Genomic DNA, 27,666 nt, shown 5'->3' with positions numbered 1-27,666 from the left:
CTCCAAAGCTGTCGCCGGTATCGGGACGGCGCCGACATTTTTTGGGTGGATCAGTATTAATCTAAGACTTCCCCAGTATTTGTCGTAGTGTTCCTAATCTAATAATCGTATCCTATATAAAAAAAACTGGTAGAATTACTGCATTAGCCAATGACAATGTACATTTTACATGAAAGCTGCTGTTAAAATGTCAAATTGCCGTCCGTGATTTGGTTGGTAAACTTTGAAAATACTTTTTTTTTTTTTACCAAGTTTTATATAAAAGATTACTAAAGGCCTATATTTTTACTGACCGCTTTCTTCACAATTGTAGCATGGGAAAATAAGGCTACTTACAGATATGTAAAAATTCAGAGCAAATGCTGTTATTGTTTTGTGACATCTCACAAATCTTCTGCAAATACACTAATACGGTCTTTTGGCCTCCACTTCCACCTTCTAATTTGTTTATTTCATAGCAGTGGTCAAAGTGGAAATTTAGAAGGGGCAAAAATGCCTACATATTCCATAGTGTTTTACAGATAATATTTAACACCCAAATCTACTTCAACTCCTATGGCCTCTCTTTCTCTCTTTTTTATTAAATAATTTATTAAAATTTTCAAATACAATGTAAAAAAGCAAAACACAATAACCAAAGAACAGAATAATAGTCATTGTACAAAGTAAATAAACTGAAGTCATCAGGTGAGCGTAGCTAATGTAAGCCATACTTGCCTACTCTCCTGGAATTCCCGGGAGGCTCACGAATTTCTGGGAGTCCTCCCGGACTCCCTGGAGAGCAGGCACACCTCCCTCATTCGCCTAAATTCACGGCATTGAATGGTAAGGGCGGGACTTAATCGTGTCATTAAGCCCCGCCCCCACTATTCAATGTCGTGAATTGCGGCATTTTATAGTGTTGGCGGTGCTATGGCGACGCAATGACGTCACCACGCCCCCTCCTACCCCCAGTCACATGACTTCAAATTTAAAAAGTTGCCATGTGTGGTGTAAGCGTAACCCCCTGTCACTGTGTGTAGTGTGGGGTGCAAAGGGTACACAGTGCACCTCCTCCTCAAGCCCTGGCTAGCTGATGGGCATGTGTGTAAATGATCAGGGGGTCCCTGCACATGCAGATGTTTCTTTGTAGTTAGTGGGACACAGGTAATGTCACTTTGTGGTGCAGTGCAATAAAAGTCACAATAATTTGGGCGCCAGACCATCTCTATGATAAACTGAACTCTTTATTTACACTCCTCTTCCTCCAGCACAATAATCATAATGGTTGCAGCAATAAAGAAAAATATATACAGCTCCTTACTCTCTCCAGCACAGTTCTTGAGCAACACGAATATGGTTGCAAATATATCTCATTACTCCTCCTGCACAGTTCTTAATGTTATTCAGATGTTATATAACATAGATCACATGTCTTGCAGATCACCCTTACTGCAGGGGCACTCACATGGATGCTTACAGGCAGGCAGCTTCTTCTCCATGCAGCTCTGACACACGCTGTGTACCTCTCAACTGCAGCTCACCCCTCCTCTGCGGGGATGATGTCTCCTGTGGGCTCTGACACTTCACTCTATGTATACTCCCAGCCTCAGGCTCTGACAATACAGCTACCATGCCTCTTGTAGCAGCCCTCACTCCAGGGTTTCTTCCAGGCGAAGTGTCCCCCTCTCTCTTGGGTTCTCTATAGTGATATGGAGTTCTCCCCCTCATCCAGGGCATACATTCCTTGCCCTGGTGCAGTCACCACATTCAGACTTCCAGGCAATGCTGTGGGATCCTGGAGCTTCCACCCCATTCTCCCAGGTCCCCAGCTACATCTCTCCTCTCTTGTGTCTCCTCTCTTTCTTTCCCCCCTTTCTGACAGCCCCTCATTCTTCTCCCTTAGTCTCACAGACTGGGCTGGATTATCACCATGGTAACCAGTTTATGTTACTTTTCATAAACTTCTAGCTTGCCCTCTAGGTAACCCCTCCTGTATTCACTGATGTGCAGGTTTAACTAAAACGCCACTAGGGGGGAGTTACATAAGCAATGCAAGAAAGTAAGCATCAATGGCTAGAGATATTTGGCAATGGTCACCTGTTTGTCCCAGGTCCACCCTATGGGGTCTATTTAAAAAGTGATGAAGGGGCAATCAGAGATTTCTCTGGCCTTAAGCCCAGTAAAGCAGAATACCGCTGTTCCCATAGATGTCTATGAGAACAATAGCACTATGGGCATCCTACGCCCACCTAATACTATTCCCTCTGGGTACTACGAGCTACCATACCTTCCTTCTAGTTCCTATTGTCTCAGCATTGCCCTCGCCCTCTAGATTGTAAGCTCTCACAAGCAGGGCTCTCTCTACCTTCTGCCTTACATCTGCACCAGCTCCGTCAACCTTGTATGTACTAGTTCTGTTTCTCATTATGTTTTTTTTTGTAATTTTTAAATCAATATAGCTTTGTTCTGATTGGTCAGAGTGCGGCGAAACCATTCTATATTAGTTAGTAGTGGTTACACCCCATGTCCGGTATAACCTACGAATTACCACAAAGACAGTCTCCATGTCCGCTCATTCTGTCAATTTAAGACGTGAATGAAGTTTAACCAATTAGTATTTTAGAAGAAAAAGTGTACAGTTGAAATTATAAAAGTGGGTCTTCCTAAAATGTTAGTAGAATGTACTTTGAAATTATGTTTTCACTCTTTTCACGATACATATTTTCTTGTGAAAACACCTGTTAATTACAGATGCTCTATTGCAATTAAGATTAGGCAACCACCAGATTCAGGATTGGTTTGTTGGTTACCTGGCCGAATTCAATTTTTTTAAGTTATTTTTTAACAACTCCGGTTCAGCTAAATCAGCGCCTTCATTTCCTTATGATATCAGTGCACATTACACAGAATTATCCATTCCTGGAGCTAAAAATACAATAAACATGTTATTATTTAGGTCCATTTTTAATTTTTATAACATGCAAATTAGACGTTGAATTTGATTTGGAATTCTATAGAATATTTTATAACTAATTTTATTTTGTATTTGTGTGAGTACTAAAATATTGATTCAATAAATTCCTGCATATAAACCGCAACACCTTAATTGATGTTGGGTGGAAAACCCTTTTAAAACTAGCATACGTCACCTATGAATTATAACATTAAATGGAGCACTTTCAACAAAGCAAAGGGATATTTTAATACAACTTTTACAGAAAACAAACATTTGGTAAATATGCCAATCCTTTCTAAATTAATTTTCATGTCAGAAATATATTTAAATACTGGTAAAAATATGAAAATTTCAGTACATTTACATACAGGAAAGCAGTGTAAAATATGATAAAATAGCTTTATGATGCACTTGTAAATTCCACTCATGTTTTTTGTATTGACTTTAGTAACTTGCACAAGAACAGAGTTCCTCATATGAAAACGACTTTTTTGCCCCATGTGGCTAGTCACTGGTTTTCAACGTTCTATATTCAGATACTTGTTTCCTTGATAGGTCACACCCTTAGACACTGAATAGTGGTGGGAGGAGCTAATGTAAGTTATTTGTATGACAGCTATCACTAACTTTATGAATGTAATATATTTACTGTATTTTCTCTCTGATTATAGTTCAAAGTGGTTACCTTGCTAATGTTTATATGTAATGTGCTCTGTATGTTCTGCAATAAATTATTTTCTAACAGGAAAAAAAGGTCCTGCCTCTTGCTACTTTGGACAATAACTTTATGATTCGTCGTCTGCCTATTTATATTTAGAGAAAGACAACTATCCAGTTGTAGTTATTGTGAAGCTGGAAACTGAAAGCAAATTTCAACTAGCAGTATCAGTTTCACTTTTCATATAAGCAGTAAAGACAGAAACTGCAGAGAACGTGAAGAGGAGAGAAAATTCTGATCAAAATAAGAGGAGGATTTGAAGTAAGAAGAGCACCAATCTAAGGACGTGGTGGGTAGTTATACTCCAGTATATTGGGAGAGTATGAGAGGTTCAGGAATAATGGATGATAGTGCCGGTATAAAAAGGAATGATGTTCTGAAGAAAGAGTAAAGGTCTGGAGAAAAGTGTGTGAGGTGCTGGAGACAAGGGAGTTAGCTTCTGGTGACAAGGGAATGAAATTCTGGATTGAAGGGAGTCAGGTTCTGGAGAAAAGAGCAATGTTCTGCAGAAAAGAGAGTGAGTTTCTGGAGAGAATGCAATGAGGTTCTGGAGAGAAAGGAGCAAGTTTCTGTAGAACTGTGAGTGAGGTTCTGGAGAGTTGGGAGTGAGGTTCTGGAGACAAGGGAGTTAGGTTCTGGTCACAAGGAAATTACATTCTGGATTGAAGAGAGTGCAGTTCTGGAGAAAGGAGAGTCGAAGTGGGGTGTATACGGTGGTATGCCATACCGCCACTTCTCCTATTGCCTTCAATGTAAAACTATTACATTACATTCACTTACATTCCCATTACATTTTTCATACTGCCACTTCTAAATGTCCACTTAGAGAAGAGTGAGCTTTAGGAAAGAATTGAATTAGACTGGGAGAAGTATGGGTCAGAAGTTGATGGAGCTGCATTGAGAATAGTGGGATTTGGGAGAGTAGACACTAGGTTTAGAACAGAGATTGAAGGCAATAGGAGAAGTGGCGGTATGGCATACCACCGTATACACCCCACTTCGACTCTCTTTTCTCCAGAACTGCACTCTCTTCAACTGAAGAGGAAGTTGAACTAAGATTTAAAGAGGTTCTGTATAGGGGGTAACTAGTTTGAGAATAGTATGATTTTAGAGACGATTGAGCTTTGACAGTTAACAGTGAGATTAAGGAAGATTCAGCAGTAGAGCCATTTGAATTCAGAAGAGGGTTCAAGAAATGATAGGTCTATTTTAAGAAGAGCATGACTCAGGCGAAAGGGTGCTAATTTAAGAAGCTTGAGATTTAGAATAGAAGGACAGTAGATGTAGAAGAGTGAAGTTCAGGGGAGGAGAGTGCTAAGATCAACATAGGTTAATTGGATGAGGAAGCTAGACTTATAAGAGTGAGTTTCATGACAGGGGTTATATTTAGAATAGTTGATTTCGGGACAGAAAGGAGCCAGCTATAAATATGGTTCACGAGAGAAGAAAACTACATTCAGCAGGAAGGGGATCTGAATTGAGAAGAGGGTTTAGCAGATGCTCGCTATAGATTATAAAGAGTGGGACTCAGGAGATGAGGATGCTAGACTGAGAAGCATTTGACAGGAGAGAAGGTGAATTGATTTATAATAGTAAAGTTGATAAAAGGAGAGAGCTAGATTTAAAAGAAGTTCAGATTAGTAGGGAGGTAGTCTGAAAATAGTGAGATGCAGGTGTGAAGTTCAGGGGAGGAGATATCTAGTTTTAAAATAGGGTTCAGAGGAGAAAGGAGGTAGACTTAGAAGAGTGAGGTTTTTGAGGAGAGGACTGTATTTAGAATAGTTGATTTCAGGAGAGAAAGGAACTAGATTCAAATGTATGAGTTTCAAGAGAGGAGGAAGCTATAATCTGCAGGAAAGGGATATTAATTGAGAAGATGCTACCTATAGATTAAGAACAGCGGGGCTCAGGTGAAGAGTATTCTAAGTTGAGAAACAATAGCAAAGGATAAGGATAATAGATTTAGAAGTTAGATTCAAAAGAGCAAAGTTCACAGAAACAGGTAGGTTTAGGAAAGGAAAAAAGTAGTTGATAAGAGTAGTTTGAACATTGATAAGAGTAGTTTTCAGGGTTGAAAGACGTTGACTGGAAATTTTGATGTTCAGAAAAGGTAGCAGCTTGATGCAGAAGAGTAAAGATCAAAGGAGGGAACTAATTTGAGATAAATAAGGTTCAGAAGAGGAGGGAGCTGGACTGAAGAGATAGATTCAGGACTCTGCTAAACTGAAAGAAACAAGGTTCTGCAGAGGCTGGAACTAGACTTAAAAGAGTAATATTCAAATAAGGAGGAAGCTTAATTTACTGAGTGAGCTACTGGAAAGGAGGGAGCTAGATTAAGTAGAATGAAGATTAATATAGTTGAGATTCACAAGAAAAGCACTACACTGAAAAAAATGAGGTTAAATAAGAAATTAGTTAGACTGAGTAGAGTGAACTCAAGCGAATAGAGAACTGAATTGAGGAAAGTGTAGTTAGCCTGAGAAGAGAGAGTTCCAGAAAAGAAAAGATATAGACTAATAAGACAGATGTTCAAGAAAAAGGGGTGCTAATTTGAGAAGAGTAAAGTTCATGAGGGTAGAGAATTGGATTGATATATTTAAAGGTCAGGTGAGGTATGAGCTAGATTAAGAAGAGTGAAGTTCAGTTTAGGTGAAACCAGACTGAGTAAAACATATACCATTACATGGGGACATTGAGAACAGTGAGATTCAGTGAACGAAGTAGCCAGACTGAGTGGGGTGAAGATTCTGGGGTTAGGAAGCTAGAGTGAGATTTAGTAGTTAGGTTGAATATAGTATGGGATTACATTCAATAGCACAAATAATACAGGAGATGAGATCATTTGTTTCAAGATAAATTCAGTTGAGGTTGATACAAGAGAAATAATGGGATTCATGAGATTTGAGTATTAGATTAATTTGGGCTGATCTACTAACATTGCATTTAGGTGCACATTTGCAATGAGCTATATCAACCAATCAGCAGTTAGCCTTTTTCTGTCTAGTGAATGTGAGACACTGGAGGTTATTACAAAGTACACTGGATGCACTTTATATAATGCCTTGATTTTGCTCCAATGGTGCATCTAGTACACTTGAAGGATCACACTGACTGCATACTAGCAAACATATGCATGTGTTTTACATATCCAAGTGCTTTGGTGGAAATGAAGGTGAACTTGGACAAAGCAAGAAGCATTATGAGGCCCAAAGCTGATTTTGCCCTTTTTGGATTTTTTTGCACTTTGTAGATAACACCAATGAAAACAAATGTCTAATTGCTATGGTTTTATGCAAATTGTGCATGTACATGTAATATTAGTAACTGAACACTAGTGCTGAAAAAAGGTAGGTACAAGATAGCAGCAAGTAGGATTTTAGGGCCTGATTCATTAAGGCAAGTTAAGCAAAAAATGGTGTAAGTTTACTTACTCAAGTTTTCTGGACAAAACCATGTTGCAATACAAGGGGTGCAAATTAGTTTATTATTTTGCACATAAGGAAAATACTGTCTGTTTTTTCATGTAGCAAACAAATATTTGATAGCTTATTTGTACACTGAAATTTAAAGTTGATCTAGGACATGTCCTACCCCAAATATAAATCTGCCATCACATTTTAAATTTACCTCCCCGACCAATGCAACATGGTTTTGTCTTACTTACTTTTGCTTAACTCTCCTTAATAAATCAGGCCCTTAGTGTTCAGTGAGCAATTTTCTACACATTCACATTTAACATGTAAGGGAAAATATACTAATCAATACTGATCACCCATCAGTATTCTCTAAGTGAAATCCTCTGAGGTTCAGATTTGTTTTCCCTAAAACAGGGGTGGAGAAAATAATGGAGAATTTAGGGGCCAATCAGATACATTTAAGAGCCAGTAGTATTTCTTAAGGAGCCAGGGAAGATGTGCTTCCATTTATCTCAATAGAAATATAGGCAACAGCAGTATATTTTTGTGTGCATTGGCTACTTGGATTTTGTGATTTGTCCATCCCTGTTTTAAAATATTTATTGAGTACCCAATAAGCAGGTCAGGATTTTTTAGCCTTTTTGTGAAATCCCTAACTTGTTGTGTCTATGCTTGGTGTATGAGTCTTTTCTATTGTTTTTCTGGTTTTATGCAACAACAGCTCTATTTCTCCTGTCATGTTCTTTTTGTGCAGACTAGTTTATTATGGCATCCACGTTTACTCAGAAACACAGGTAAATTTGTGTGGTTCTGCTTCCGTGTTTGTGTGTGATAATGGGCTTCTTTTAGAATTAGGAGTAAATCTAGCTAGAAAGTACAATTTTGCACCGAGGCCAGGGGCGCACGCAGGGGGGGGGGGGGGTTTCTGGGTCTCCAGAAACCCTTCCCCTCCGCTAAAAAAGTGCCTTACATAGCGGCACTGTACTTTACAGCAGCTGCGGCGCTGTCAAAGAAGCATCCGCGGCGGTACTGTATTGTATACAGCACCGCCGCGGACGCTTCTTTGACAGCGCCGTGGCTGCTGTATAGTACAGTGCTGCTGAAATGGAGCTGCTGCGCATGCGCGGGCGCTTTAAGGACAATGTATGAGCACAGGGAGGGGAGGAGTTGGGGAGGGGGTGTACTAGTCCAGCTCTAAATTGCAGTGTAAGAATAAAGCTACCTAATATTTGTGTGCTACATGCAAAAGCAACCAGTATTTTCGGTATATGCTAGATGGTTTGTCCAGGTGGAAATTTGTACGCTTTGGCTGGATCTGAACCTTACTAAAATATTAAAAAATAACCAAGAGGAACTTAAATAATTACATTTTATTTTTATTTATTTTTTGTACTGGGAAGCAATATCTCAGTGCACTGAGGGTGTATTGTTTGCAAGAGTGCTGAGTGGGAATTTAAATTTAGAGAAATCTGAGGATTGATGCAAACTTGAAACTCTTTTGAAGCGTTGCAAATATTAGTTCACTCACAAAATGGCTTCCCCCATTGTGTGTGGGTGATATGTGTCAGTGATTTAGAAGCTGAGACTGCATGGTTTTTAGAACACAAGGGACTCATGAGAAGCAATAGGTCATGAGACAGATAGAACGTTTAGAAGGTGTATTGTCCCTAAAGTCTTTGTCCTACCCTTAGGTCTTGGAAGAGGAGAACTGGAGGCTCCAAACTCCTTGACCAAGAGATGTGTGAAAAAGGATCCCAGCCTCTGAGATTGAAGGAGTGGCTCATACTTCAGATAGACAGTGGAAAATATCAAGGGCTGCGGTGGGAAAATGAAGAGAAGACAATGTTCAGAATCCCATGGAAGCATGCGGCCAAACAGAACTACAGAAAGCAGGAAGATGCAGCCTTATTCAAGGTAATCTCTTTGCATGAAACATAAAATTATCATCATCATCATTTATTTATATAGCGCCTTTAATTCTGCAGCACTGTACAGAAAACTCACTCACATCAATTCCTGCCCCATTGGAGCTTACAGTCTAAATTCCTTAACACACACACACATACAGAAACACAGATTAGGGTCAATTTTTGATAGCAGCCAATTAACCTACCAGTATGTTTTTGGAGTGTGGGAGGAAACCGGAGCACCTGGAGGAAACCCACACAAGCACGGGGAGAACATACAAACTCCACACAGATAAGGCCATGGTCAGGAATCGAACTCATGACCCCAGTGCTGAGAGGCAGAAGTGCTAACCACTACGCCACCGTGTTGCCCATGACCAGCATCACTCAGTAGCCATAAAACTAAAACTGGTACCGGTTGCAATCCTCTGAAACATGTTTACATACCTCTACTGTCTATAGCTAGAGTGATTCCAATATCCTATTTTCAAAACTATCTCTCATAACCGTGCCGAATAATGAAAAGATTTGTGGTTACAGGCAGTTTCTCCATTGCTTTCACAGGCCTGGACTATGTATAAGGGTAAGTTTCGAGAGGGGTCTATAAAGGAAGATGCTTCTGTTTGGAAGACACGACTCCGATGTGCCCTTAATAAGAGCCCAGACTTCCAGGAGATCATGGAAAATTGTGAGGATCTAGGCGAACCCTACAAGCTATATAAAATTGTGTCTGAGTCCCGAGAGAGAAATGGTAAATAGCTTTATTAGCTTGTTTATTTAATGAGGGCATGCATTGTGTATGCATGGGCCTGTAAAATATGCACAGTTGCGCTTTTATACATATACTGCAAGGAAAAACTGATGCTCTTAGAAATGAATCCCAGAGAAAATTCAAGAGCTGAGTGAATCGGTTTTTCTAGGAGAAATGAATGGGGTGTTAAACCAAAACTTTTACAAACAGTGGAAATTTAGAAGTGGCGGTATGTAAAATGTAAGTGAATGGAATTTGATAGAATTCCAAGGAAGGTAGTTGGAGAAGCCGTGGTATGGCATACCAGCGAATACCAACCCACTCTCACAACTATAAGTGTTATGCAAATGAACTGTACAGTTTAGACCAATGTGAATGTTGTTTCCTAATGCGTATATCTCATAAGAAATTTCCTGTTTTTCAGAGGAAGGCAACAAAGAAGCATCCAAGAGCCCCCGCAAAGAAAGCTCTTCAAGGTTCCCAGAAGAACAAAAGACAGTTTTGGTCATTACTTTAGTAATAAAATCGCAAACATTTTTAATTACATGTCAAGACTTCTACAGACCTTCCAGTATGACCCCTTCCACCTTCTACAAGACGCTCTGTACTTGAACTTCCCACTTATCTTGCTATTGCAGTAACCAAAATTACTGAATTAATTAATTGATGAGAAGAGTGTTTAAAAACATAAATGACTTAATTTAGGGCAGGTATCTGCAATAGCAAATTAAATCAGTTCAGGAACATAGCACTTTATAGGGAATGTAAGGGGTCAAGTTGGAAGGGCTTCTTCCAGCATACTGCTATATTACATGTCAAGACTTCTACAGACCTTCCAGTATGACCCCTTCCACCTTCTACAAGACGCTCTGTACTTGAACTTCCCACTTATCTTGCTATTGCAGTAACCAAAATTACTGAATTAATTAATTGATGAGAAGAGTGTTTAAAACCATAAATGACTTAATTTAGGGCAGGTATCTGCAATAGCAAATTAAATCAGTTCAGGAACATAGCACTTTATAGGGAATGTAAGGGGTCAAGTTGGAAGGGCTTCTTCCAGCATACTGCTATAACTGAGGTCTACCATTCAAAAAGACATTATTAAATAAAATATTGTATAGGTGGGAAAAGTTGTTAGATTGTATTTAGAGAAGAGCTTTCACAAAGGTCTAAACATTCACCGCTCTATAGTAATAGGAACAAATGCCTCTGCCTGGTGGCGCAGCAGCTGTTACAGCTATAGATTTCTCCCTCTGTTACTTTCTGACTTTTCATTTTGCTATAGAATCACAAGTGTCCATATAATCACTTATTATTTGTAAGAGTATGTCCAGATGGCTGGGAAAAAGCATGGCATAAAAATCCATTGATCTCTAACCTGTGCCAATTATGAGGTCCACACAGACAGGTATATTGGCATGGAGAATATAATTAGAAAATGATGCAGGCACCAGTTTCTCACGATTGGCCTGGGCCAGAGCCGTAACTTAAAATTTTAGAGCCTGGTGCAAAAAAGTAAAATGCCGTCCCCCTAGCCCACAAATTTAACCAAATGAAACTAAAATATTCATAAACTGCATCCCTTTCAGCGTCGCCCCTATTGCACAGCCTAGTTACGGCCCTGCCCTGCGCCATGTATATCATTGCTGTCCGTGTTACGGCATAGGCAGCTCAGCATAGAGATGAGTGGAACATTTGGAATCCAACATTGGAAAACTCTGGTGTGGGTGAGCATTGTCTAAACAGTATTTCAAAGAGTCAGGTTGAACTACACAGTGATTGCAAATGAGTAATCAGTGTCTTTTAAACATATAATTGTTGCAGTCCGCTTTGGAGCTATTCCAAACTGTATTACCCTTACCATTGTTTTATAACTAAAGTCAATCTCAATTACTCTTCTTTAGATGGAGGATCAGAAGACAGAAGGTCCACTTGACACACAAATTTCCAGCAAACTACCAGGGTTAGAGAGTCAAAAGAACCTAATTGAAATAGGTAAATAAAGACGCTGTCCAAAATGTCAAATTTAGACAAGATTTACATCATCATCATCAACATTTATTTATATAGCGCCAGCAAATTCCGTAACGCTTTACAATTGGGAACAAACATTAATAAAACAATACTGGGTAAGACATACAGACAGAGAGGTAAGAGAACCCTGCTTGCAAGCTTGCAATTTATGGGACAATGGGAGTTTGAAACAAAAGGGCATGTGTTACATCATATTGCACACTGGACCAGCTAGAATGCAAAGGTAAAAGGTATTGAGTGAGCTGTGTGATCAGTCACACAGCAATGTTGATCAGAGGGTTGTTGCCTTGTGTTAGCTGTGTAGAGGGTTTTAATAGGGTAACCTAGGGAGATTAAGATGGTGGTTGAGGAATATAATAAGCTTTTCTGAAGAGGTGGGTTTTTAGAGAATGCTTGAAGGTTTGCAGACTAGAGGAAAGTCCTACTGTGCGAGGGTGGGAATTCCACAAAGTGGGTGCAGCCTGAAAAAAGTCCTGTAACCGAGAATGGGAGGATGTGATGAGAGTGGAAGAGAGACGCAGATCTTGTGTAGAACGGAGGTGTCGAGTAGAGAGATATTTTGAGACATGTGAGGAAATGTATGTCGGTGCAATTTTGTTGACGGCCTTGTATGTTAGTAGAAGAAATTTATATTGGATTCGTTGAAATACAAGCAACCAATGTAGAGATTGACAGAGTGGTTCAGCAGAAGAAGAACGGTTTGCAAGGAAAATCAATCTAGCCGCTACATGCAAAATAGATTGTAGGGCTTCAAGTCTGACTTTTGGAAGACCAGTAAGGAGGGAATTGCAAAAGTCGAGGCGGGAGATGAGTGCATGAATTAAGGTTTTTGCGGCGTCTTGTGTGAGATATGTGCATATTCTGGAAAAGTTCTTTAGATGTATGTTACATGATTTAGATATAGAGATGATGTGAGGAATAAATGATAGTTGTGAGTACACTTAAGCAGCGAGCTTGCGGGGTGGGATTTATGGTCATGTTATCAACAGAAATAGAAATGTTAAGCAGGAAGCTTCTGTTTTTGGGTGGGAATATTATTAATTCCGTTTTTGAAAGATTGAGTTTGAGTTGGCGAGAAGACATCCAAGATGAAATGGCAGAAAGACAGTCAGTAACGCAAGACAGCACAGGTTGTGAAAGATCAGGAGAGGATAGATAGATTTGTGTATCATCCGCATAGAGATGATACTGAAATCCAAAGAAGCTTATTAGTTTTACAAGAGAAGCGGTGTAGATAGAGAATAGCAGAGGACCTAGGACTGAGCCTTGTGGTACTCCAACTGATAAAAGAAGCGGAGCAGAGGTGGATCAAGAGAAATTAACACTGAAAGAGCGATTAGATAGGTAGGATGAGAACCAGGATAGGACAGTGCCTTAAAGACCTAGTGATTGTAGGGTTTGTATGAGGAGAGAGTGGTCAACAGTGTCAAATTCAGCAGAGAGATCCAGGAGAATTAGAAGAGAGTAATGGTTATTATTTTTTGCTGTGATCAAATCATTGGCAACCTTGGTCAGCGCAGTCTCTGTGGAGTGTTGAGAGCGAAAACCTGACTGAGGAGGATCCAATAGGTTGTTTGCTGTAAGAAAGTGTGTGAGGCGAGTGTAGGCAATTCTCTCAAGAAGCTTGGAGGGGCATGGGAGCTGGGAGATGGGGCGGTAATTTGCGAGAGAGTTTGGGTCAGAATTCTGTTTTTTTAAAATGGGAGTAATCACTGCATGCTTAAATAGTGATGGAAAAATACCAGTAGAAAGAGATAGATTACAGATCTGAGTTAGGGGGGAAGGAGCACAGGAGACAGGGACCTACTAATTTGTGAGGGAATGGGATCAAGAGGTAGAGTAGGAAGATGAGAAGAGAGTAGAAACTTCCTCTTCATTTGTGGGATCAAATGAGAGAGTGTCAGAGGGTGCTACAAAGGAATTGAGCTGATTGCTTGTCGAGGGAGATGATACCATTTCAAGTCTGATCTAATCTATTTTGTCCTTGAAAAAGGAAGCAAGATCCTGGGCACTGATGGTTTGTTGGAGGATTTGGGCGGAAGGATTCAGAAGAGATTTAAATGTGTTAAAAAGGCGTTTGGGGTTAGAAGCCTGAGCATAGATGAGAGATTGGAAGTAGGTTTGTTTTGCAGTATCCAGAGCATTTATATAGGAGTGGTAGATATCAGTATATGTGATGAAATCATTAGAGGTACAAGATTTACGCCAGTGACGTTCTGGTTTACGAGAAAGTTTTTGTAGAATTTGTGTTACTTTAGTGTGCCACGGTTGGCAATGAAGTCCACGCGGAGCATGTAGTGTCGCTGGAGCCACTTGATCAAGGGCAGTTGCTAGGGTTTGGTGAAAATGGGGTACTGTCTGATCAGGGGAGGAGAATGTAGAAATTGAGGAGAGAAGGTGTTGGAGAGAGGTGGAAAACTGTTGAAGATCAATAGAGTTGATATTCCTGCGGTTGTGAGGAGGCTTGGAAGAGTTGACACTAGGGAGGGTAAAGAACTGGGGTTGAGCGAGCAGCTAATAAGGTGATGATCCGAGAGGGCAAAGGAGTTTTAAGGAAATCAGAAACTCAGCATAGTCTAGAGAAAACAAGATCAAGACAGTGGCCATCCTCATGAGTAGTGGATTCAATCCACTGGGAGAGGTCAAGTGAGGAGGTTAGAGAGAGTAGTTTGGAAGCGGCATTGGAACGTGGATTAGAAATAGGGATGTTGAAATCACCCATGATGATGGTGGGGATGTCAGAGGATAAGAAGTGAGGGAGCCATGCAGAGAAGTGTTCAAGAAATTGTTGATGTGGTCCAGGGGGGGGATAGAGGACAGCAACACGCATAGAGAACAGGTTAAAAATCCTAACAGCATGTACTTCAAAAGATGTGAACGTGAGTGATGGGACATTTGGTAGAACTGTGAACGTGCACTGTGGGGAGAGAAGTAGTCCAACCAGCCCTCCTTGTCTGCCTCCTGGTCTGGTGGTGTGGGTGAAATGGAGACCACTATGTGAATGGGCTTCAGGTGAGGCAGTGTCTAATTGTGTGAGCCATGTTTCTGTTATTGCTAGAAGGTTTAGGTTGTTTGAGAGTAAGAGATCGTGTACGGAGGTAAGTTTGTTACAAACAGAGCATGCATTCCAAAGGGCACATTTAAAGAACTTTGGAAGAGAGGGGAGACAGGTGATGCATTTGAGATTTGCTGGATTTCTGTAGTGTTCAGATATATGTGTGTGGAAGAAATGAGGGGGACCTGGATTAGGTGATATATCACCAGCTAATAGAAGCAGGAAGGAAGAAAAGTAGGAAAGATGATTGTAAGATGTGTGTCTTTTTAGTTTCTGGCGACAGGGTGAGGCTGTTAAAGTTATTGAATTTAAATAGGTAAAGAGTTCATGAGTGTTAACTAGAGGTGAGTGAAGTATTGAAGGAGGAACGTGGACAGAGGTTTGTGTTGTATGATGGGTGAGGGATGATATAGTCCTAAAGATAATGCCATGAAAAGATAAAGAGAAAAATATTTTGGCAAGCATTGGGATTTATGAGTAAAATAGCAAAAAAATAGGGAATTAAAAGAATTACCTAATTGAAATGTCCTGTGTAATCAGAGAAGTGGTGCAGAGCTAGGCTGCAGCAAATGTAGTTTATTCATGGATGTCTGTATAGTATAGAGTAATGATGTAGGGAGCCATGTGGGGGAGTGGGTGGAAGTGTTGAATGGAGAGTAATAAAGAGCAGGTGGTTGAGTAGCTGAGTTTTTGCAGAGTCATGAGAGTGTTTCAAAATCAGTATAATTTCTTCCTACTTGTGATGGCAGACAAAGCCTTAAGTAGAAATGAAAGTACAATGATGAGATAGGGGACTGAAATAGCTGTAGCATCGGTAGGGAGTGGCTGAGCAAGTAGTAAAGCAGGCTGATTAAACAGAGGGGATTTTGCAGGAAAAATAAACTGACAGATAAAACAATCGTTCATGAGCTGAGTAGAAAATAAAATCAGAGTCCAAAACAGTCCTCATGTTGTGTGCAGCTTGTAGCCAGGGTGAGATGGAAACATAGAAACACTGTTGCATTCAGGTAACATACATTTACATAATTTTCCATGCCCAATTCCTCCTGAATATACATCATAGGGCTTCAGTTTGTTTGAAAAAGGAAACTTATATATTTGTTAACATAAAACCCACATCATGCTTTTCCAAATACAAATGGAGTGTAGCAATAATTGCAATCTTGCAAGATTTCAGAAGATGCTACACTCCATTGCAATATTGCAAAGTGTATTCTAGAGAAATAAATTAAGTATATGCAGAAGCCAGTATTTCCTTAATACTGTGAACTGGCTGAGCCCACATTTTATTTCCTTTTTTTACTGGTTAGTGCGGCGGTTCCCAAGCTGTGCGCCGCGGCTCCCAGGGGTGCCGCGGCTCTGTCACTGGGGTGCCGCAGGCCAGCCATAAAAAAAAAGAAAGAGCACATAAACTTACCAATCCGCCGGGCGCCGGGACCCAGCAGCCTCCTCTCTCCCGCAGCTGTCTCTGAATATCAACGTCAGTGACAGCTGCGGAAGAGAGGAAGCTGCTGGGTCCTGGCGCCCGGCGGATTGGTAAGTTTATGTGCTCTTTCTTTTTTTTATGGCTGGGAGAAGCGGAGGAGGACAGAGGGCAGCGGAGGAGGACAGCGGGAAGCAGAGGAGGACAGAGGGCAGCAGAGGAGGACAGAGGGCAGCAGAGTAGGACAGAGGACATAGGTCAGCAGAGGAGGACAGAGGGCAGCAGAGGAGGACAGCGGGCAGCAGAGGAGGACAGCGGGAAGCAGAGGAGGACAGAGGGCAGCAGAGGAGGACAGAGAGCAGCAGAGGAGGACAGAGGGCAGCAGAGAGGGACAGCGGGCAGCAGAGGAGGACAGCGGGAAGCAGAGGAGGACATAGAACAGCAGAGGAGGACATAGGGCAGCAGAGGAGGACAGAGGGCAGCAGAGGGGGGCAGCGGGCAGCAGAGTGACAGAGGGCAGCAGAGTGACAGAGGGCTGCAGCCTGACAGAGGGCTGCAGAGGGGGCAGAGTGCCTGGGGGCAGAGGGGGCAGAGTGCCTGGATGCAGAGGGAGCAGTGTGACAGAGGGCAGAGGAGGGGGACAGAGGGCAGAGGAGTGGTACAGCATGACAGAGGGCAGAGGAGGGGGACAGCGTGACAGAGGGCAGTGAGAGGTGAGAGGGGGCAGAGTGACTGGATGCAGAGGGGGAAGTGTGACAGAGGGCAGAGGAGGGGGAAAGTGTGACAGAGGAGGGGAACAGTGTGACAGAGGGCAGAGGAGGGGGACAGAGGGCAGATGAGCGGTACAGCGTGACAGATGGCAGAGGAGGAGGATTGCGTGACAGAGGGCAGAGGAGGAGGACAGCGTGACAGAGGAGGGGGGACAGCGTGACAGAGGGCAGTGAGAGGGGACAGCGTGAGAGGGGGCAGAGTGACTGGATGCAGAGGGGGCAGTGTGTCTGGATGTAGAGGGGGCATTTTTGCATACAACTAAATAAGTGTTTCTGTCCTGACCTAAATACTTATTACATTTTTTTGACTCAACTACTTCTAAAACAGGACTGCTCAGTAATTATTTTGGAGGGGTGCCTTGAAAAAATTTGGAGACTCTAAGGGTGCCGTGAACTGCAAAAGTTTGGGAACCACTGGGTTAGTGTGTGATAATAACCCCACTTATATAAATTATCATTTTACATTTAAAATAACCCACAATTTAACACGTGTTGCTTTTATGGAGCAGTCTTCATATCTAGGCGTTGCTTTGTCATTGAATGTGTTATTATAGTACATAACCATAAATACAGACAGACATTCTGCTTATCAATTTACTTCTCTTCCTGCCTAGGGAGTTTTGCAGGACCAGTCACCTGGAGAAATCAACACATCGATCATAAGGAGACAAATATTCCAGAGACAGCTGTTATTATCCCACCGTCATCTTCATCATCAGGTTAGTATCTCCAGGGATGTCATCCCATAAAGCATTAAATGCAGGTTCTTTAGGAATGCTCCAGCCTGAAGTTGGGATTGTAGGAGGGTATTTTTTTCTTAAGCACACCAGACTTCCCATTAAGGGTTACTGCAGCTAGCCTCTTCAGAGAATATTCAATTAAGTGCAGGCATCGCGGCTATGCGCCGGAACAGCCTACGAAGGTAATCCGCAGCACCGCAATAAGGCTGATTTTCCTTCGCACCACATAGGGTTGTGAAGAAAAATCTGCATGCGGTATCGTATTACCGTTGGTAATGCACACTCCACGCGTAACCGCGATGCTCGCACCTAATTGAGTCTGAAATGGCTGCTGACAAATATCCATAACTTGCAATCTGCTGCTTAGCTAATGTAAATACAGTGTCAGATACCTAAATTCTTTAAAGGTATGAAAATTTTTACACACATGTTTGTGAATGTTACAAGCTGACTTTCCATGTTGTACCAACAAGTTTTCGGTTAACGGTCCTTTAACTGACTCTCTAAATCAATATTAACATGTTTTCATTACATCACTGTTTATGCCTTTCCAGTGTCAAGACTGGCAGAAGAGAGATGAGTCAGTTGCCTTGGGGTGGGTTCGGGGGTATCAGTATTGCAGTTTTATGTTTCTGTGTATGTATCGTGACAGTGTGCATTGTGTAAAGTCATCCCATATTTTGTCTTTCCTTACTGCAGACTTCTGGCTACATGTGCGCCTGTACTATCAGGACAAGCTGGTAACTGAGGTCACCACACAAACAGCTGAAGGATGTCGCATTGTCCCACTGTCATCATCCCAAAGTGACTACAGCCTGTGCCCACCTGTCCCACTGGAGGAGATCCCACTTCCATCCCCCGAGGAGGTGCCAGGCTCTCTGTCTCCGGACGTGCACGTGGCTCTGAAGAAGCTACTCTTGCACCTGGACAAAGGAGTTTTGCTGTGGGTGGCACCTGAGGGTGTTTTTGTAAAGCGGCAGTGCCAGGTCCGTGTCTACTGGAGTGGGCCCCTGGCTTTGCACACTGATCGGCCTAACAAACTGGAGAGAGAGAAGACTTGTAAGGTGTTGGACACAGAGCGTTTCATGCATGGTAAGAAGTATAATCTTAGAGGTTGAGATAGAGTCACGGACAGTACAGGGATTAGAGTAAGAGAGTAACTGAGAAGTAATCACTGAGAAAGAAAGCTGAGAGGGAATCACTGAGGGATGGAGCAAAAATAGAGAATCCTTGGTACAGAGAGGGGCCCCCTCCAACCCCTCCCCAATTAATGCCCTTTTCTAGAGAGGTGACATTAAGATAATCTAGTTGCAGAAGTGTCAGATGAATGAGTGCTCTTACTCCTGAATAATCTATATGTGATCCTCCTCCTTCCATCCCTCTGTTGTAGAGCTTCAGATGTATGTGATGTGTAATGGTCCAGATCCCAGGTATCAGATCCAACTTTGCTTTGGAGAGGAGTTTCCAGAGTCAACAGTAAACCCCAAAAAACTAATTACAGCACATGTGAGTATACCACCACTTCAGATACCAATGTAAGCAGTATTTACAAATACAGACAGTGGTGTACACAGACCCAAGAGATACACTATAGGCATATACACTGAAGCACAATAGCATGTAAGCACACTGTGTATGTTTACATACATATATAACCTAAACTTTACATATAGAGGACAAGATGAATATAGCCTGTATATGTGAGGTCAGGAGTTTACACCCGAGGTAGATACACCTATAGGCCTAGAATATACATCTCAGACATAGACACCTGGAATATACACACCTATATAGTTGAAGAATACACACATCACACACACTTGTATACCAGAAGTGTACACATCAGGTATGCACACTGTATACCTAGAACATACATCTCAGACATACACATCTGTACAACTGGAACATACAAATCTGACATACACACCTATATTTCTTGAGTATAAACCTCAGATGTACACACCTGTGTACTTGGAATATACAACTCAGACATACACACGTGTATTCCTGGAATATATTCATCAGACATATATTTTGTTAATATACTTGTAAATCAGTTCATCAGGACACTGAAGCATGGGTGGGCACTGCTGAGCTCTTTATTCAGCCATTTGCAGACTCTGGGTACATTGCACACTGGCCACACCCACTTCCCAGCATTCCCCATGGTCTTAGGGACCATCACTAAAGATTCAAGCTTAAACATATAAGGGAGTGTCTACAAACATTAAGCATATCTAATGCAATAACATCACATCTTCTTTTCTTTAAAGATAAGCCCTGTATCCTTCAGTATAACAATTTAACAATATAACATTAAGAACATCATCTAACACGTTTCAATGAGTCTCTCAGGTCTGCGTATTTCTCTTATGGGTCTTTCACACAAAGTCTGTGTATCGTCAACCATGTTGGACCTTTCTTCCATCATGGTTTGTTCACCATTATCAAGTCCATCATACATGTCAGATGAAGGGTATTCTTCAGTCGTGTTGCCATCACTATGGTTGGGTTGAGATCTTAAATCGACCCGATTTCTTCTTACTTCTGTTCTACGATCTGTACGTACAATATAAGATCTTGGTGCTACTTGTGCTTGCACAATACCTTTCTGCATCCAAATGCCTTTCTCATGATCTCGGAGACGGACTTGGTCACCTGATCTTAGATCAGATAAGCTTTTTGCTCGCCTATCATGGTACAGTTTCTGTTTCTCCTGTTGACGTACCTTACTCAGTCTCACCAATGCTGAGTTATGCGTATTAAGCAGTTCGTCACTTATCGGAAGATTTGCTCTAATCCTCCTTCCCATCAGCATTTGTGCAGGAGAGAGTCCATTCTGTAAAGGTGTACTGCGGTAGATTAAAAGACTTTTGTAGAAATCTTCTTTGCCGTCTTGTGCTTTTTTCATTAGACTCTTTACAGTTTTTACTGAACTTTCCACCAACCCATTTGACTGTGGATAGTGGGGACTCGATGTTGCATGGACAAATTCCCACTCTTCAGCAAACTGTCTAAATTCAGCGCTGGAAAACTGAGGTCCATTGTCAGTGAACACTTCCATAGGAACACCATGCCTTGCAAAGATTGACTTCATGCAACTGATTACGGCTTTACTAGTAGTTGTAGGTAGAGTCTGCACCTCAGGGTAATTAGAATAATAATCAGTCACGACAATGTGTGTTTTTCCAATACAATCAAACAAATCTGCGCCTACCTTCTGGTATGGTCTCTCTGGCACTGCATGAGTACTCAGCGGCTCGACTTGTTGCTTTGGTCTGTACGTAAGACACAGTTCACATGTAGCTGTTGTCTGTGCTATGTCCTGGTTCATTCTTGGCCAATACATCACTTCACGCGCCCTCCGTTTACATTTCTCTTCTCCTAAGTGGCCTTCATGTATCTTGCACAGCATAATTTTTCTTAGTCGTGCAGGTATAATAATTCTATTGCCTTTGTAAATAATACCATTGACAACCGTAAGGTCAGTGCGGTACATCCAATAATCATGAATAGACAGTGGGCACGCATTTTTTTCTGCTGGCCATCCTTTCAGAATGATGTCTTGTAACACTTTCATTGTGATGTCTGTCTCTGTTTCTTTTCTTATCTGTTCTTGTCTTGCAAGAGACACAGGTAGAGAAGCTACAATCAAATTAACATATGCGTCTATCTCTTTATCCATCAGACTTTCAGAACCTTCACTTTTGTTCACAGCACGGGAAAGTGTGTCAGCAATGTACATGTATTTACCAGGACAGTACAGCAATTGGACATCATATTTCTGTAGTCTTATAAGCATTCTTTGAATTCTCATGGGACAGTCATGTAACGATTTAGCCATGATAGCTACCAATGGCTTGTGGTCAGTTTCCACTGTAAACGCTTGACCATACACAAATTGATGAAATCGCTCACATGCATATGTGATTGCTAGAAGTTCTTTTTCTATCTGAGCATATCTTGTTTCAGCACTTGTCAATGCTCTTGATGCATAGATTACCGGTTGCCATGTATCCTCATGTTCTTGTAACAACACTGAGCCTAGGCCAAATTGCGAGGCATCTGCTGAAATTCTTATACTTTTTGTAGGATCAAAGAATCTTAGTACCGGTTGCTCTGTGATGGTCCATTTCAAGTTTTGCCAACTTTCTTCTTGTTCATGTGACCACATCCACTCATTATTTTTGTCCAACAACCATCTTAGAGGGGCTGTTTGTTCGGAGAGTTGAGAAATAAACTTTCCTAAGTAAGTAATCATTCCTAGGAATCTTCTCACGTCGTCTTTGTTGTTAGGACGTTCCATGTTTATTATGGCTGATATTTTCCTCGGGTCAGGCTTCACACCTTCCTCCGAGACCACGTCACCCATAAAGGTAAGTGTTTTCACACCAAATTCACATTTGTCCTTGTTCAGCTTTAGATTCACCTTCTTGATAAGTTCCATTACTTGTCTCAGTCTAGAATCATGTTCTTCTTTTGTAGATCCCCAGACAATAATGTCATCCATCATTGTTTCAACACCTGGAATGTGTTCAAAAATCATGTGTATCCTTTTGTGATATACTTCTGGAGCAGACAATATCCCATATGGTAGTCGAAGGAATCTGTATCGACCTTCTGGGGTATTAAATGTACACAGCATTGAGCTGGCTTCATCTAGCTTCATTTGCCAGAATCCTGAAGATGCATCCAATTTACTGAACCATTTTGCTCCCGCAAACTGTGACATGATTTCATCTCTGGTTGGTAGTTTGAAATGTTCTCTTTTAATAGCCTTATTTAAATCTCTTGGATCCAGACATATTCTGAGTTGTCCATTTTTCTTTTCAACAATTACTAAGGAGCTCACCCATTCAGTAGGCTCATCAACTTTCTGTATCACACCCAAAGCTTCCATGCGGTTTAACTCCTGTTTTAGTTTTTCTCTCAGCGCAAATGGCACTTTTCTACAGGGGTGTATCACTGGAGGAACTTGCGTGTCTAGATTTATCTTATGCTCGCCAGGCAGACAACCTAAACCTTCAAACATGTCTCTGTATTCTGTAAACACTGATTTGCATTCATCTTCTACTTGTGATGTCACCATGAAAACTTTCTTTATCAAGTTAAGCTTCTCACATGAACTTAATCCTAGAATCGGTTGTACATCTTTATCCACAATCAGTAGCGATGTTTTGAACTTTTGTCCTTTGTAGCTCAGGGTCACTAGGCATGTACCTTTCACAGGAATTTCCTCCCCAGTGTAGCCTGTAACTTTCACATTGGCTGGATGAATTTTAGGTTTTACTCTAAAAGTCTTATAGTCTTGAAACGATATCAAATTCACCTGCGCACCAGTATCAAGCTTAAAGGGAATGACAATCTCGTTCACTGTTAAAGGAACAATCCATTCTTTCTTGTCTGTACTGCAAAGTTCAATACAATTCACAAAAAAATCTTCAGACGTAGCTTGTTCAACGGCATGCACTTTGTTTGTTTCACTATTGGTTCTACAGCATTTGGCAAAGTGATTAAGTCCACCACATTTCATGCAGGTTTTACCATAAGCAGGGCACATTTTAGGATTGTGAGTATTTCCACATCTACTGCAGATTTTCCTATTAGATTGCATTTTAGACTGCTTCATTTTAGAGAATGGTGGTTTGCTTGGCTCTGTTTTCTTCACCACATGTACAGTAGTATCAGATTCCTTGTGTAACTGTTTGGCTTGCAGTCTGGTCATTTCTGTAGATCTGCACATAGTCATTGCCTTGTCAAGTTCTAGGTCTTGCTCTCTCAGCAATCTTTCTCTGAGTCCATTATCAGGTATTCCACAGACAATACGATCTCTAATCAGTGAGTCCTTTAAATCACCAAACTCACAGGTTTTGCTGAGTGATTGCAGTTCTGTAACATACTGATCAAATCCTTCTCCAGACTTCTGATCACAGGTGAAAAACTTATATCTTTCATATGTCACATTTTTCCTTGGCACAAAGTAATCTTCAAACTTTTGCATTATAGAAGATAGCACCATATTCTGCCCTTCAGCAAACTGAAAACTGTTATAAATGTCCAGCACATCCTCTCCTATCACATGGAGGAAGATGGATGACTTTGTTTTATCCTCCATTGCATCAGCTCCACATGCAGCAAGATATATATTAAACCTTTGTTTAAATCTTTTCCAGTTTTCAGACAAGCTGCCAGACATGAGCATGCCTGCTGGAGGAGACAGCCTATCCATAGTTACTCACTGTTTGATGTGACCAGAGCACAAGACAGATATTCAGACACTGCGTGTCACAGCTTTACAGACTTCTGCAGGATCCTTTCACACTCTGAGCTCTAGCAGTCCAGTTAAAACTTCTTCTGACACCATATTTTGTTAATATACTTGTAAATCAGTTCATCAGGACACTGAAGCATGGGTGGGCACTGCTGAGCTCTTTATTCAGCCATTTGCAGACTCTGGGTACATTGCACACTGGCCACACCCACTTCCAAGCATTCCCCATGGTCTTAGGGACCATCACTAAAGATTCAAGCTTAAACATATAAGGGAGTGTCTACAAACATTAAGCATATCTAATGCAATAACATCACAACATACACACCTGTAAACCTAGTGCATACATCTCAGACATACACACCTGTACAACTGGAATATACACCTTAGACATGCACATATGTGTAGATGGAATATACACATCTGTGTACATGGAGTATACACCTCAGACCTGCTTTTGTCCATATGTGAGTTTCCATGCTCATAACATTGTACCATCATTCTGCTCCTATTCCCTCTTTACATCTTCTTGCTTCTCCCTTTTCCTCTCATGCTTTGCCCAATAAGACTCTAAGGGGGGGTATTCAATTGTTAGCGAGATCCCCGGAAAATGAGCGCTCGAAAAATATTAGTGTTAATACGGTAATTATTCGCTGAATTTCATCTCGCAGCTCCCTGAGCTGCGAGATGAAATTCAGCGAGTAAACTACCGTATTAACGGTATTTACGCGCATATTACCGTATTAACGCTAATATTTTTTGAGCGCTCGTTTTTCCGGGGATCTCGCTAACAATTGAATACCCCCCTATCACTTCTTTAATGACATGTGTTTTATCCATCACTTCCATTCCCAGGTGGAGCCAGTGTTTGCTAGAGAACTTCTTGTGAAGTTAAATACAAAACAGATGAAGAACCTCCCAAACCACTAGTTTCTTCATTCTGCACTTACCACTGATTCACTCTTTGCTGTTTTGATCGTTGGAACTTTTAAACATCCGTTTCTGACTGGACCCCTGAACCTGTATACATCCTATTCTGACAGGATCCTCTGAAACTATAGGTTGTAAATTTACAAGCAGGAACCTCTTACCTCTTTGTCTGTGAGCCTTGTTTTATTATTGTGTTTGTTTTCAGTTGTAAAGCACTGCAGAGTATGCTGGTTGTATATCAATAAATGATAATAATAATAATAATAATAATAATAATAATAATAATAATAATTATTATAAGAAGAAGAACCTGTGTATCCTCTTCTTACTGTTCCCTCAGAGCCTGTCTATAGCCTATTCTGACTCCTCCCCCTGAACCTGTATACATCCTATTCTGACTCTTCCCTTGAACCTGTATACATCCTATTCTGACTCTTCCCCCTGAACCTGTATACATCCTATTCTGACTCTTCCCCCTGAACCTGTATACATCCTATTCTGAATCTTCCCCCTGAACCTGTATACATCCTATTCTGAATCGTCCACTGAACCTGTATATATCATATTCTGACTCTTCCCCCTGAATCTGTATATATCCTATTCTGACTTTTCCCCCTGAACCTGTATACATCCTATTTTGACTCTTCCCCCTGAACCTGTATACATCCTATTCTGACTCTTCCTCCTGAACCTGTATACATCCTATTCTGATTCCCCTCGCCTGATCCTTTATACATCCTATTCTTACAGTTCCACCTGAACCTGTATACATCCTGTTATGAATGTTCTCCCTGAACCTGTAAAATCTAAACACTGTAACAGGATAGACCTGATATATGTATGCTGATTCACCATTTAGACCCGATTACACACACATTACATATAATCTGTAATGAGGAAGCTGAGATCTCTTGCTCATCCCAACCTCATCCCAACTACATAACATCGCCCACAGTCGGCACCTTCCTTTCTCAGGATGCCATCAATTTCATAATTCTTGCACTCATCATTTTCTGTCTTGATTATTGTAATCTTCTCCCTACCAGCCTCCCCCGCTCCCACCTTGCCTACCTTCGTTCTATACTCAATGCCGCTGTGAGACTTATCTTCCTTTCACACTGCTCTTCCTCTGCCTCCCCTCTCTGCCTTGCCTTATAGTGGCTCCCCTTCCCCTACAGAATCCTTTTCAAACTCCTCACCCTCACCTACAAGGCTCTCTCCCACTCCACTGCCCCATATATCTCCAACCTCCTCTCCATTCGCACTCCCTCGCGTTCCCTACGATCGGCCAATGACCATCGCCTGTCCTCCACTCTGATCACCTCATCCCACTCCAGAATCAAAGATTTCTCTCGGGCTGCCCCCCTCTACTGGAACGACCTCCCACACTCTATCCGTCTGTCCCCTAGTCTGTGCACCTTCAAACTGGCACTTAAAACTCATCTATTCCTCAAAATCTACCAGCCATCCACCTAACCCTCTCCATGCTTGTTCTTCTCACCTCTCTCCTCTTCTGTCCCTGTACGCGCTCTTCTTGCACCTGATCCCCTTGTGTGCCTGTTGTCTGCTTGCCGTCTCTTTAGTATGTTAGATCTCACGAGCAGGGCCCTCTTCCCTCCTGTCTCTATGTTTATTACTTGTGCTCTAGCTACACTGATTCTAGTCTTGCTTGGAGCCTTTGGAGTCTAAGTAGCACTTGTTTACTGTTCTGTGCTGTTTATCCTGTGAGGTCTATTGTTTGTAATATGTGCAACCCTGCGGATACCTTGTGGCACCTTATAAATAAAGGTTATTAATAATAATAATAATAATAATAATAAAAATAATCTGACAGAGACAGTACGCCTCATTTAGAATTAGGAGCTAATCCAGGTAAATAAAAAACTATGTTGCGATACAAGGGGTATAAATGCATTTTTTTATGCAGGGAAAATATTATTTTGTTACTTATATTATTTTGTATGTAGCACACACCTACCAGGCAATTTTATATTTACACTGCGATTTAGAGTTGAGTAGGACGTATTCCTGTCTCTGAATCTACCTGTACTTTTAAAGTTTCTCCCCCTGCAGCACAAGATGATTTTACCAGGGTGAACACAATGCATCTGCCAACTGGATTTACTCCTAACTCTAAATGGGGCCAAGTGTTGGGAGTGACAGTGCTGCATGTGTGTGCTTGCTCTGTTGCTGTAGACACCGATGAGCGACAACATTAAAGCCACTCGCAAATTAATTGTTTACCTCATTAAAATGGCACCTGTAAAGGGCTGGTTGGGATATATTAGCCAGCAAGTGAACAGTCAGTTCTTAAAGTTGATGTGTTGGAAGCAGTAAAAATGAGCAAGCATTAGGATCTGAGCGACTTTGACAAGGGCCAAATTATGAAGGCTAGACGACTGGGTCAGAGCATCTCCAAAATGGCAGGTTTTGTGGGATGTTCCGGTATGTAGTGATTATTACCTACCAAAAGTGGTCCTAGGAAGGGCAACAAGGTGAACCGACAACAGGAAAGCAAAGGCTAGCCCGTCTGGTCCAGAGGAGCTACTGTAGCCCAAATTGCTGAACAAAGTTAATGCTGACTATGATAGAAAGGTATAAAAACAAAAGGTGGAGAAGTCTGCGCTTTCCTCTAGAATGATTATGTATTGTGCTGCCTATGGGAGGAGGGTGGGTGGAGGTGGGGCCCTACCCTCAAAAAGGTATTCTC

General features: G+C 41.4%; 1 protein-coding gene across 3 annotated transcripts; it reads left to right on the top strand.

The window, feature by feature from the left end:
- The first annotated feature begins 35 nt into the window (after positions 1-35).
- On the top strand, positions 36-27,666 carry LOC142094436 (interferon regulatory factor 4-like). Of its 3 annotated transcripts, none has more exons than XM_075176572.1 (10): positions 36-212; positions 3,684-3,917; positions 8,764-8,986; positions 9,544-9,730; positions 10,155-10,234; positions 11,638-11,728; positions 17,630-17,734; positions 18,455-18,847; positions 19,146-19,261; positions 24,882-27,666. In XM_075176572.1, exons 3-10 carry the CDS (start codon positions 8,810-8,812, stop codon positions 24,954-24,956), a joined length of 1,224 nt encoding a protein of 407 aa, XP_075032673.1. In that variant the 5' UTR covers positions 36-212; positions 3,684-3,917; positions 8,764-8,809; the 3' UTR covers positions 24,957-27,666. The 3 variants fall into 3 exon arrangements, with proteins under 3 accessions (XP_075032673.1, XP_075032675.1, XP_075032672.1); XM_075176574.1 differs by having other exon boundaries at positions 3,684-3,945; positions 9,544-9,562; XM_075176571.1 differs by having other exon boundaries at positions 3,684-3,945.

The sequence above is a fragment of the Mixophyes fleayi genome, chromosome 6 (assembly GCF_038048845.1).
Source record: "Mixophyes fleayi isolate aMixFle1 chromosome 6, aMixFle1.hap1, whole genome shotgun sequence".
Classification (NCBI taxonomy): domain Eukaryota; kingdom Metazoa; phylum Chordata; class Amphibia; order Anura; family Limnodynastidae; genus Mixophyes; species Mixophyes fleayi.
The sequence above is the reverse complement of the archived record's forward strand: the minus strand, read 5'-3'. Positions and strand labels throughout refer to the sequence as shown.

Coding starts and splice junctions, on each gene's coding strand:
- LOC142094436 (XM_075176572.1), top strand. CDS start 8,810: ATGTGTGAAAAAGGATCCCAGCCTCTGAGATTGAAGGAGTGGCTCATA. Junction 8,987..9,543: donor AAGATGCAGCCTTATTCAAG/GTAATCTCTTTG, acceptor TTGCTTTCACAG/GCCTGGACTATGTATAAGGG. Junction 17,735..18,454: donor ACCGTCATCTTCATCATCAG/GTTAGTATCTCC, acceptor TCCTTACTGCAG/ACTTCTGGCTACATGTGCGC.